At 40.0% G+C, this 12229-nt stretch overlaps 1 protein-coding gene across 1 annotated transcript in view; it reads left to right on the forward strand.

Annotated features, from left to right (window-relative positions):
- Nucleotides 1–12229, forward strand: part of LOC108271300 (ADAMTS-like 3) — a 38322-nt gene that overhangs the window by 7699 nt on the left and 18394 nt on the right. Inside the window, exons 2-4 of the mRNA XM_053683433.1 lie at nt 4592–4704; nt 4796–4924; nt 11716–11898. Of these exons, the coding sequence (XP_053539408.1) occupies nt 4592–4704; nt 4796–4924; nt 11716–11898 (425 nt within the window). The remainder of the gene's footprint in view (nt 1–4591; nt 4705–4795; nt 4925–11715; nt 11899–12229) is intronic.

Genomic DNA, 12229 nt, shown 5'->3' on the forward strand with positions numbered 1-12229 from the left:
GTTGGGTCATCCCTGTTGGGGGATGACTAGCACAGGTACTCCTCAGGAATTTGCTTATATTTGGCTTCATCCACTTTGCCCTTGATGGCAACAGGTTTTATAGTTCTGCCTGCTGAAAAACAACCTCAGATCATCATGCTACCACCACCATGCTTGATGGTAGGAATGGTGTTACTTGGGTGTTGAGCTATATTTGGTCCACGGCAAACATAATGCTTTGCTTTTAGTCCAAATGTCTCAAAACCTTTTTCCAAAAAGTATTTTGTCATGTTTTCTATCAAATGCCAGGTGCGCCTTTATATTAGCCTTTCTCAAAAGGGGCTTCCTTATGGCCACGCTTGAGGCCAGACTTGTGAACAGCTGATAATATTGTTGACGTCTGCACAGGTTATTTTTTTTAGCCAGTAAACTCTGCAACTCCTTAAGTGTCGTTCTTGCCCTTTTTGCCTGTGTTGGAAGGACAGTCTGATCTTGGTTTTGTCTGGGTTGTGCTATATAATATAATGGAAATAAGGTATAATTTTAAGACTAAGATTTCACAGTGCTCTGAAGAAGGTTCAAAACACTGCTGATCTTTATATAACCTTCTCAAGCTTTTTTCCTTCTAACAGCTTCATTTCGAAGCATCACTAGCAATTCCTTGGTCTTCATGACAGCAGGATAAATCGGATCTGCCGTTTTAGCTGCAAGCTGTTTGAATGTGTGTGTGTGTGTGTGTGTGTGTGTGTGTGTGTGTATGTCTGTGTGTGTGTGTGTGTGTGTGTGTGTGCGTGTGTGTGTGTGCGTGTGTCTCCAGTGTTGCTGGGATTGTCTCCAGATTCACAGCAACCCTGACCAGGATGAAGTGGTTACTGAAGATGAATGAAATCACATTTAACATGTGTTTTTTAATGTTTTCAGTTTGCATATTTAACTGTGATGGCAGGTCATGAATACGCATTTTGTCCGATTAAATTTTTTATTTTTTTTTCCATTTCTGGGGACTGAGGCTTATTACCGATATGTCCAATCCAGTCAGGGACAGTTAGTAACCTTACCTTTGTCACGATCTCACCGGCAGATGGCACTGCGGCGATGACGTGTACAGTCAGCTAGAGAGCGCATGCACATGCTTGAAGTGCGCATGGATGCCAAGACTTTGCTTACAACGGACATGTGCACTTTTTTTGGTTTCTGTTCTGTCCCTGCCCTGTTCAGTTATTGGCTGAGGTGCGAGGGTGTGCTTTGAAATGTTACCAGCTGTCAGGAATTAAGGTAATTGGGACTGGTTATTTAAACAACTCTTGTTGCTACGCACATCGGGCGATATTAGAGACTACTAGAGGAAAGACAGAATGTATAATGGTGCCAGGCGGTAATGTGTCCATGCTCTGTCTAGTTTCCTGTTCCTAGTTTCATGCTCTAGTTAAATGAGTGTTTATGCCATAGTTAAATTAGTGTTCATGCCATAGTTCAATGAGTGTTCATGCCCCAGTTAAATGAGTGTTCATGCCATAGTTAAATGAGTGTTCCATGCTAGAGTTAAATGAGTGTTTATGCCACAGTAAACAAGTGTTTCGTGCCATAGTTAAATGAGTGTTCATGCCATAGTTAAACACTACTGGAACTTCAAATGGGATCGGGTTCTATGGTCAGATGAAAGCAAAATAGAGGTGGTTTTGGTGCACACAGAGAGGTAGCCATATGGAAAAGTACATCATGCCCATGGGTAAATATGGTGTTGGCTCTTTAATGGTTTGGGACTGTTTTTCTGCCAGAGGACCTGGACATTTTGTTAGGATACATGGCATCATGGACTCTATATCAACAGATACTAAATGAAAACCTGAGTGCCTCTGCCAGAAAGCTTAAAAAGGGCCGTGGTTGGATCTTCCAGCAGGACAATGATCCAAAACATACATCAAAATCAACACAAATATGGTTTACTGACCACAGAATGAAGGTCATGCCATGGCCATCCCAGTCCCCTGACTTGAAACCCATAGAAAACCTGCGGAGTGAACTTAACAGGAGAGTCCACCAACATGGATCTCGAAATTTGAAGGATCTGGAAAGATTCTGTATGGAGGAATGGTCTCAGATCATTGCCATGTATTCTCTAACCTCATCAGGCATTAGAGGAGAAGACTCAGAGCTGTTATCTTGGCAAAGGGAGGTAGCATAAACTACTGACTAAAAAGGTGCCAATAATTGTTGCACACCTATATTTAGCAAATAATTTTGTGTGGATGAACCTGTGTTGTGTTTGCAATTGTTTGTATCCATGAGAGCAGAGTATTTTTGTGAATTTTTTTTTTTTTTTTTTTTTTTGACAAAAGGTTAAACAATAATTCCTCAGCCACCTTTGCTCATATTTACCAAAAGTGCCAATAGTAGTGGAAGGAACTGTATATGGAAGTAGTTTGCAGACAATATTCAAAAGCATTTCCTATTTGTGGATGCATGAATTGTGACATAATTCAAATGAAAATGCAAATTGTGTATTGCTGTTTGCATTTTCATTTACACAAACATACAGTGTCTGCCAAATTTAAAATGGAAACGCAAAGTCCATTTGCAGTTACATTTCCTGTGTGTTACGCGTTATGACCTTGTCATATTCAAATAGCGATAGCAATTACCCTGTTTGCTATTTCATTTCCTCAGTGCCGCGTATGGAGCCTGGCAAAATTCAAACAGAATCGCAAATCCTATGTGCTATAAAAAAAAATGAATAAATACTGTATCCATATGTTAGATATCCTGTGAAGTAGACTACAATAATCTTGGTAGAGTCTTACACAGCTGCCCAGGTCATGCAATTTTTAGACGGTCCCTTACTGACTCTATTACTATAAAGCACTGGTGATCTGCATTTCTTCCTGCATTTCTTCCCCTGAGATTGGCTTCAGGGGGATTTCAGTTGTACTTGGTTCTCGCTCGACTCCACAGTGAGACAAAAGACATTTTGTCCTTTCTGTGTGTTTATTTTTTGAGAAATAGAAGAGAGAATCTTGAATGTCCAGTGACTGCAAGACAGTCTAAACTGCAGTCGACTGTGAGTGACGTCACTTCAAAATACAAACAAGCCCCATAGTATACTCCCACCCCCAACACTGATTGACAGGTGTCTGTACAAAGCATAGGAAATGCATATGCAAAGGGATTTGCGATTTTGACAGGCTCCGTACGCAACTCTGAGGAAGTGAAATAGCAAACGGGACAGGGTCATAACACGTAAGACATGGGGAATGCAAATGTAAATGGCAATACACGATGTGTATTTTCATTTCAGTTATGTTACAAATTATGCGTCCACAAATAGGAAATACAATTGTTTGTAATTGCTTTTGAATATTGTCTGCAAAATACTTACATTTACATTTATTCATTTAGCAGGTGCTTTTATCCAAGTGAATAAATACAAAGAAAACTTTCATACATACAGTTACAACACAGTGAAATTATTTTTTCTGCATATCCCAGCTTGTTAGGAAGCTATGATATGGTGCCCCATAGAAGAGAAGGTTAAGGGCCTTGCTCAGGGGCCCAACAGCAGAAGCTTGGCAGTACTGGGACTTGACCTTGACTTGACTGCGTCAAAAATACCCTTGACCTTCTGCTCAGTAACCCAGAGCCACCACTGTCCATAGTATGTTACTGCCGCTTAGCTGTTGTTGTTTTAACTAGCTAGCAGATAGCATGATGTGGTAACTTAATTTACAGCAGGTTATTGCTAGCTAGCTGAAGTTACCTTAGCTTGTTAATGCTAGTTAACTAAAGTTAGAGCAGGTTTTGCTAGCTAGCTAAGTTTACCAAGGAATTACCATAAAGTTAGAGCAGGTTTTTGCTAAATAGCTAAGTTTACCACAGGAATTATCATAAAATTAGAACAGGTTTTTGCTAGCTAGCAAAGTTTACCACAGGAATGATCAATTATCACAAGGTTTTATTACTATCTAGCCTCCGCTAGAACAAACATTCAAATTACCTGTTGCTTTTACCAAATGTGCAAATACTTTATGGTGTAGTGTTTAGTTAAAATAACAAGCTGGAAACTTAGATATTCAACACTATTGCTTCTGAGCTGATGCAAGGAACTGAGGTTATTTAAATTCATGCTTGCTCATGGTAAGCCATAATGCAATGTCTGGGCAGGATTTAAAACACTTTCTCATTTTCAGTGCTGAAACTTGCCTTGTGCAGGGAAAGACAACTTCGAGCATATCTACAGTACGAACACGTATTGAGACACACCAGTGACAAATCGTTAAAATGTCCACTCTGCTCAGATCCATAAACAGCTCTGGTGTCTTTTGTACCTCTGCTAACTCCTGAATGCTCAGGGAAGAGCAGATGAATCACAATGTGTGTTTTTATTATTATTTTTAAAAAATCATGCACAGGGATGCTCTGGTTTCATCGCACTAACACAAGGCTTGCTTCAATGTTGACCTAACCACATGTCAATGTGGCTTAAGCGAATGTGAATCTAATCCTTTAATGTGGCATGTGAGGACGTGGAAATCACACGCTGTAATTCTATCGCCCGAGCCGAATTCTGCGGCTGATTTGGTGTCTATTCTCTTCTCTCCGGGGTATTGTGGGATAGCACTGGAGGACTGCACATCGCGAGCCCTGGCGCTAAAGACGTTGGAATCTACAGGTGCACAGCAAGCAACGAAATGGGATCTGATTCAGAAACAACGCAGGTGCTATTGGCTGGTGAGTCACATATTTTCGCACACACAGTCTGTGCAAAGACACACAAGCCATTTTTGCTGTAGTTATCTGACATTTTCGTTTATTTCGACAGAGCACCCTGCCATCATGACTTCTTGGAAGAACATATCTGACCTGCAGAGTGCCAATCTGAAAGTGGTAGTAGGAGGCAGAATAAGAACCCATATAGGTTCCAATCTCACTCTGGACTGTCCAGTTACAGGTATGATTTACTGCATTAAACACATACCATTTAGATACAAAATATGGGTATGTGACTCTCCTTACAAAGTGAGATGATGCCCATTTCAGTGTTTGATCAGTCATGAGCAGTTTATGATTCAATATCAGTATCAATAACAATATCAATAACAAGCTGTTTTGAAAGGATAATTGCTATGCAATGTGATTCTGTATTGATATAACAAGTTAATTCTGAGAGACCACACCACCTTTACTGGGACAGGTGAACGTTACCTGATGATTTTTTTCTTCACATGGTGAGGCCGTATCATGAATATTGACATCAGTGCACCAATATATGGTTAATATTTACATCTCTATAAGGCTTATTGTATGTTTTTGCTCAATAGAGAATTTTTGCAACACATTTGTGGTTGAGTGACAAGCCTTTCATGCCAAACTGGTGGTTTTCTCCTTCTTCATAAAAACACTCAACATTCCATTGTCGTATTTTTTCCCTCTTTGCTCCAAAAAAAGCAAAAACTGCCCTCCTGCCTGTCACAAATGTTAGATGCACTATAGATGCATGGCATGTCTGTGAGAGATGCAACGCACTGTTTTTAAATGTATCCCACAATTAATGACTTTTGTCCTCAGAGCAGAGCGCAGCGGTAGTGAAAGATTCGGCTAATTAGCGAGAAACGTTGTGTAAAGTTAACCAAAGTCTCAGGATGCCGGCCTTCTGCCACGGGATTTATGCCGTTCCTCATCATTTACCAACGCTAATTTACTGTAGCAGAGCGCAGCTCCTGTTGTGTGATTGAACAGTGACGTTTTGTATGTATGTCTCTGCCTTTTTGTCAAGGCTATTTATTGCATGTAGTCAAAGGTGAAGGTTTATGAGGTTTAAAGCCCTGGATGCCATCCAAACTGCGCTGAGCACATGGATCTTTTCCAAAATGTAGCACTACCTTTTTCTGTCCCTGTCTGAATTGATCCTGTTGTGTGACATGGTTGGCCAAAAGCACCAAATGTTGCCTATAGCTCTTTCCATCACCCACTGATTCAGTTAAATGAATGACAGTGGTAGAGTAATAAAATAGACATAAGGTGTGCTAAAGGTAAAGGCTGTAAGGGCTGTATGGATGGATTGGATGCTTGGAAGTTTGTTAACCCTTTAAAATGTTCTATATACCTGCATAAATATGACTTACTGTAAAACATCATCAGATTTTCACTAAGTCCTAAAAGTAGACAAAGAGATCCCAATTAAACAAATGAGACAAACATATTATACTTGGTCATTTATTTATTGTCGAAAATGATCCAATTTTTAATATCTGTGAGTGGAAAAAGTATGTGAACCTCTAGGATTAGCAGTTAATTTGAAGGTGAAATTAGAGTCGGGTTTTTTCAGTCAATGCAATGATAGTCAAGTGCGAGTGAGCACCCGGTTTTATTTAAAGAACATGGATCTATCAAAGTCTGATCTTCACAGCACGTTTGTGGAAGTGTATCATGGCACGAACAAAGGAGATTTCTGAGGACCACAGAAAAAGAGTTGTTGATGCTCGTCAGGTTGGAAAAGGTTAGAAAACCATCTCTAAAGAATTTGGACTCCACCAATCCACAGTCAGACAGCTTGTGTACAAATGGAGGAAATTCAATACCAGTGAATTGGAGTGGTCGACCAACAAAGGTCACGCCAAGAGCAAGACGTGTAATAGTCCACGAGGTCACAAAGGAACCCAGGGTAATTTCTAAGCAAATAAAGGCCTCTCTCAGATTGGCTAATGTTAATGTCCATGAGTCCACCATCAGGAGAACACTGAACAACAATGGTGTGCATGGCAGGGCTGCAAGGAGAAAGCCACTGCTCTCCAAAAAGAACATTGCTGCCTGTCTGCAGTTTGCTAAAGATCATGTGGACAAGCCAGAAGGCTATTGGAATAAAGTTTTGTGGACGGATGTGACCAAAATAGAACATTTTGGTTTAAATGTGAAGCGTTATGTTTAGAGAAAGGAAAATACTGCATTTCAGCATGAGAACTTTATTCCATCTGTGGAATATGGTGGTGGTAGTATAATGGTTTGGGCCTGTTTTTATAGATCTGGGCCAGGACGACTTGCCATCATTGATGGAACTATGAATTCTGAATTATACCAGCGAATTTTAAAGGAAAATGTCAAGACATCTGTCCGTGAACTGAATCTCAAGAGAGTGTGGGTCATGCAGCAAGACAACGACTTTCAGCACACAAGTCGTTCTACCAAAAAATGAAATAAAAGAAGAATAAAGTTAATGTTTTTTAATGGCCAAGTCAAAGTCCTGACCTTAATCCAATAGAAATGTGGAAAGCCCTGAAGCAAGCAGTCCATGTGAGGAAAATAACCAACATCCCAGAGTTGAAGCTGTTCTATACTGAGGAATGGGCTAAAATTCCTCCAAGCTGATGTGCAGGACTGATCAACACTTACTGGAAATGTTTAGTTGCAGTTATTGCTGCACAAGGGGGTCACACCAGATACTGAAAGCAAAGGTTCACATACTTTTCCCACTCAGAGACATGTAATATTGGATCATTTTCCTCAATAAATAAATGACCACGTATAATATTTTTGTTTCATTTGTTTTAATTGGGTTCTCTTCTTTTAGGACAAACAGTTATATTTATTCAGAAATATAGAAAATCCTACTAAAAAAGCACCACTATACATGTCATTCATTTCAATAAGAATAATTTGCTGCTGTGAAACCAGCACCAAAGCTTGATAATACACCCCATCATGCATTTAAAAGTTACCAGAATTGAAAACATTCTTCTGTAATCATCTGTCAGCCAGTAGAGAGTTGGAGTTTGGGGTGGATAATTATTCACATCAGTGATGAACAAAGGTGTACCATCCAACTCTCACAGTCGATAAATAAACAGTTCAGAGTGAGCAATAGCTCCACACACTGTTAGTGTATGCACAGGAATACGCACATATTTCACCTTAAGGAGGCATCTCACAAGACTAGCTTGCTAACAACATTATAGCTAGCTATGACAAAGTACTAAAATTAAGTATCACAGTACACATTCTTAACAAAAAGTTTCTATACAATACCCGCATTTTATTTCTCTTAACAAAATGAGTAATACCCTTTTTTTGGTCCAAATGGACTTTTACTTGGAAATCAGTTTCATAATAGGACAAAAAAGGGCACACTGAATAACATGTCAGTGTATCAGGTTGCTTGTGCAGTGTTGCATGATGTGTTTAATGTATTCCTTCATTTTCAGTAAATCCTGGTCAGGGCTGCGATGATTTAAATACTAATTTGTGCATATTGTGGGAAATAGGACCAACAAAATGTTGTGCACAGGTCCAAACCAAGATAGGTGGGAGGTATTTGTCATTGGTGCTACAGAGGAAGTAGACGGGCTCGGTCAGAATTCCTTGAGGAGTGGGATTTTAAAAAATTTTGATACTCACCCAGGTTTGGTGGTGATGATGAAAACCTATTTTCTAATTAATTTTGTGCTCACAAGAATAGTAAGTAATAGTAAGTGTGTGTGTGTGTGTGTGTGTGTGTGTGTGTGTGTGTGTGTGTGTGTGCATGCTTCTAAAAGCCTCTTGCATCACATTTCATTATATCTTCCGTCATTAGCCATAATTACATTTTTCTCTTTTCCAAAAGAGTCACCTGGTCTATGACTATTGCACCCGTAATATTACAGTATTAAACTATTACAATAGTGACCCCTAGTGGAAGCAGGAGCAATACTTGAATAGGAAATATGAAATATGAATAGGAAAATACCATTTTAAAAACTAAGCGATTATTTAATGACACTGTTAAACCATTTCATATAAGTTACTATCTCATTTGTTTAAGAAAGTGTGCCCAAGCTAGCCACAAGCTATTGTGCCCAAGCAGGCTCCAGCCTGGACATATCTGCCCTGCATTTTCCCCTCCTGAGGTCTGCAGTATGCTCAGCAATATGTCAGGTCTAATGGCTCCCCTTTGTAAAATAAAGGGCTGTAAAGCTCAGACTCAGGCAATGTGTTACTCATTACCTCAGACAGGACATGTCTCAAGGGAGCAGACTATAGTAAAGCAATTTGCATTCATTATGTCCATTTGTATGAGTAATTTGTGGCGGTCTGCAGGCCTCGTGCTAATCTGCTCTGTCCTACCGATCACCATTTACTCCACTCTTGTGCACGGCCACTACTAGAACTCCTTCCAGTTCATACTTGACAGCATTTCTGATCCTTGATATTTCTGATCATCTGTTCTGTAACCATCTAGGATGTGCTTCAGAAATTGGCTGTTTCCAGACCAAAGCTTTGGTAAGAAAGGATCCTTTAGTGCTTTAATTCTCTTCCACTTCTTAAAAGACTTAAATGTCACGACTATTCAAGTGAAAGGAAATCAGCTCCAACCATATAAAGGAACTTTCTTCGATGTACTGCAGATTGCCATTTTAGCTATCAGAAATTTAATCGAAAACACAAGAAGCATTTGTAAAGGGAAAGGTGGGACCTCTCATTCTGTATTCATTTAGGCTCTGATGTGATTCCACATATGAGCTCAAAGACTGCCCTGAAAATGTTTGATACTGTAGGCATTCAGACCTAAAATGTAGTTTTAAGACTGAATTAACCCCCACCCCCACCCCCCCACGAGATTAGTCTCATGGTAATCTAGCTAGAAAACACTTACAATAAACATTCAGTAATTCTTTGTTACAGAATCTCTTGCTTTTAACACAGCACTATGTTTTTGGATGAGAGTCTGACATTATGATTTGCCAATTTTATTTCACCTTTCCTTGCAAAAATGCTCCGGATCTATCAAATTGTGAGGGGATCTCCTGTACACAGCTCTCTTCAAGTCATTCTGCAGGTTCATGATAGGCTTGAGATCTGGGCTCTGACTGGAACATTCCAAAGGTTGATCTTTTTCTGAAGCCATTCCTTTGTTGAATTAGATTTGTGCTTTGGATTGTTATCATGCTGGAAGGTGAAATTTTTCTTCATCTTTGGCTGTCTAATAGAGGCCTGCAGGTTTTGTGCCAAAATAGATTGGTATTTGGAGCTATCTATGATTCCCTCTATCTTGACTAGAGCCCCAGTCCCAGCTGAAGAGAAGCAGCCCCATAGCATGATGCTGCCATCACCATTCCTGTATGTTTTTTGGGGGGGGATTTTGTGACAAAGTGCTACAGTCTAGCCACCCTACCCCATAGCCCAGACATGGAAGATTACAAGAGATTGTTGTCACATGCAGGGAATGACCAGTACATGTCAGATATTTATATTCATATGAACAGTTTTGCTGATGGCTTACGATGACTTAGAACTACAGTTGCTATGATCGCTTTAGGACTGCAATTGCCACAAACAGTTTTGCTATCAAGTCTCCGTCAGTGAACAGTGAATAATAAGTTCAACAAGATAGACTTCATGTGAATACTATAATGAATTTCCTGGTTACACAATTGCATTTTTGACCATGTAGTACACAGTTATAGAAGGGATTAATTAATAATTAATTCTTAATCATTGTCACTCAGATGAGGATGGGTTCCCTTCTGAGTCTGGTTCCTCTCAAAGTTTCTTCCTCATGTCATCTCAGGGAGTTTTTCCTTGCCACCATCACCTCTGGCCTGCTCATTGGGGATAAATTCATACATTCAAAATTTATATCCTGAATGTATTTATTTCTGTAAAGCTGTTCATTGCTGTTCAATGTTCATTGCTAAAAGTGCTATAAATAAAATTGAATTGAATTGTATATTGCTGCAGCTCCTTTCATGATGCTTCAAGGTCCCTTGGAAAACTATGTTTTCTTCTTGTTCTTGGTAATGTCACTGTGGTGCCCGATTTTCACCTCTTGTTGATGGTGGCCTTTATAGTATCCCATGGTACATCTGATGTTTTGGAAATTCATTTGTACCCCTCTCCTGATCAATACCTTTCGACAGTTAGATCTGATACATGTTTTCTAAGATCTTTGCGGACCATGGCTGATCTTTATTTCAAGTCAATCAGAATCACTTGGTTGATGACAGGTATGATAATTACTTTTGAACATGAGTTTGAATGTGATTGGGTAATTATGAACACGGTCACATGCCCCATTATGAAAGGACATGCTCACTTGTATAAGGTTGTTGTAAGTCTTTTTTTTGTTTGTTTGTTTGTTTGTTTTTTTCCACTTGGTTTTGTTGGTGGCTGTGGCTCAGGTGGTAGAGCAGGTTTTCCATTAATCGGAGGGTCCGCGGTTCGATTCCTGGCCAACGTGACTCTACATTCCAAAGTGTCCGTGGGCAAGACAGTGAACCCCAATTTGACCCCAATGACAAGCTAGCGCTTTGTATTGCAGCTCCGCTACTGTTGGTGTGTGTTGATGGGTAACTGAAAGCCAGTGTAAAAAGTGTAGAAGCACTAAGGTTAAAAATATGCGCTATATAAGTGCTTACCATTTACCATCATATTAAAGGTGGAAAATAATGATTTATCTTGGCTTAATTTTTTTTAGATCACAGAAATCTGGAATTTTAACAGAAGTGTGCAAACTTTTTATATACACAGTATGTACTTAATACCATGCCCACATTTTGAGATTTTGACTCAAAGCCTATGATTTGCAGACAGACCCTACTGCTGCCCTGTCTCGTTCTGTAAAATAAATATACACTGTCTTCAGGCTGTCTCCACTACTTAGCCTACACACAGCAGCTGTTTTGGCTTGATTAGAAGCATAACAGCTATAATGATTGCATGGCAGTGTGGTTTCACTGATTGGGAGTGATTTTTGTGCTTTTCTTGGAGCAGGTGTTCCTCAGCCGAATGTAAGCTGGTACCGTTTAGAGGGCAAGCTGAGTGCCAACATCATTTCACTCCCAAATGGCTCTCTGCTACTTCACAATCTCATGCCGCAAGACGACGGCACCTACAGCTGCATAGCCTCCAATCCCATCGGCAAAGCTTCAGCCTCTAGCAGGATCCACATGGCTGGTGAGCTGGTTTTCACACAATTTCCAGCCTTGTAATTATTTGGTTCTCCTCTTGACAGGGAAACCCCTCTGTGATCAGTACACTAGTCATTCACAGTCATGCACACCCACATACCCACATATTCACACACGTAGTTGCACACAAAGATTGCACAAATTTAGTTGAAGCCAATCCACCTACTGGTAGCAAAACTAGCGCAATCAGAGGAAACACACATGGAGAATAAGCAAAACTTGTATACAAACATACATGTAAATAGGGGATAGGGGTTCGATTCCAACCTCTGCTCCTTGTGCGTGGAGTTTGCATGTTCTCCCTGTGCTTCGGGGGT

This window comes from Ictalurus punctatus, chromosome 10 (genome assembly GCF_001660625.3).
Source record: "Ictalurus punctatus breed USDA103 chromosome 10, Coco_2.0, whole genome shotgun sequence".
Classification (NCBI taxonomy): domain Eukaryota; kingdom Metazoa; phylum Chordata; class Actinopteri; order Siluriformes; family Ictaluridae; genus Ictalurus; species Ictalurus punctatus.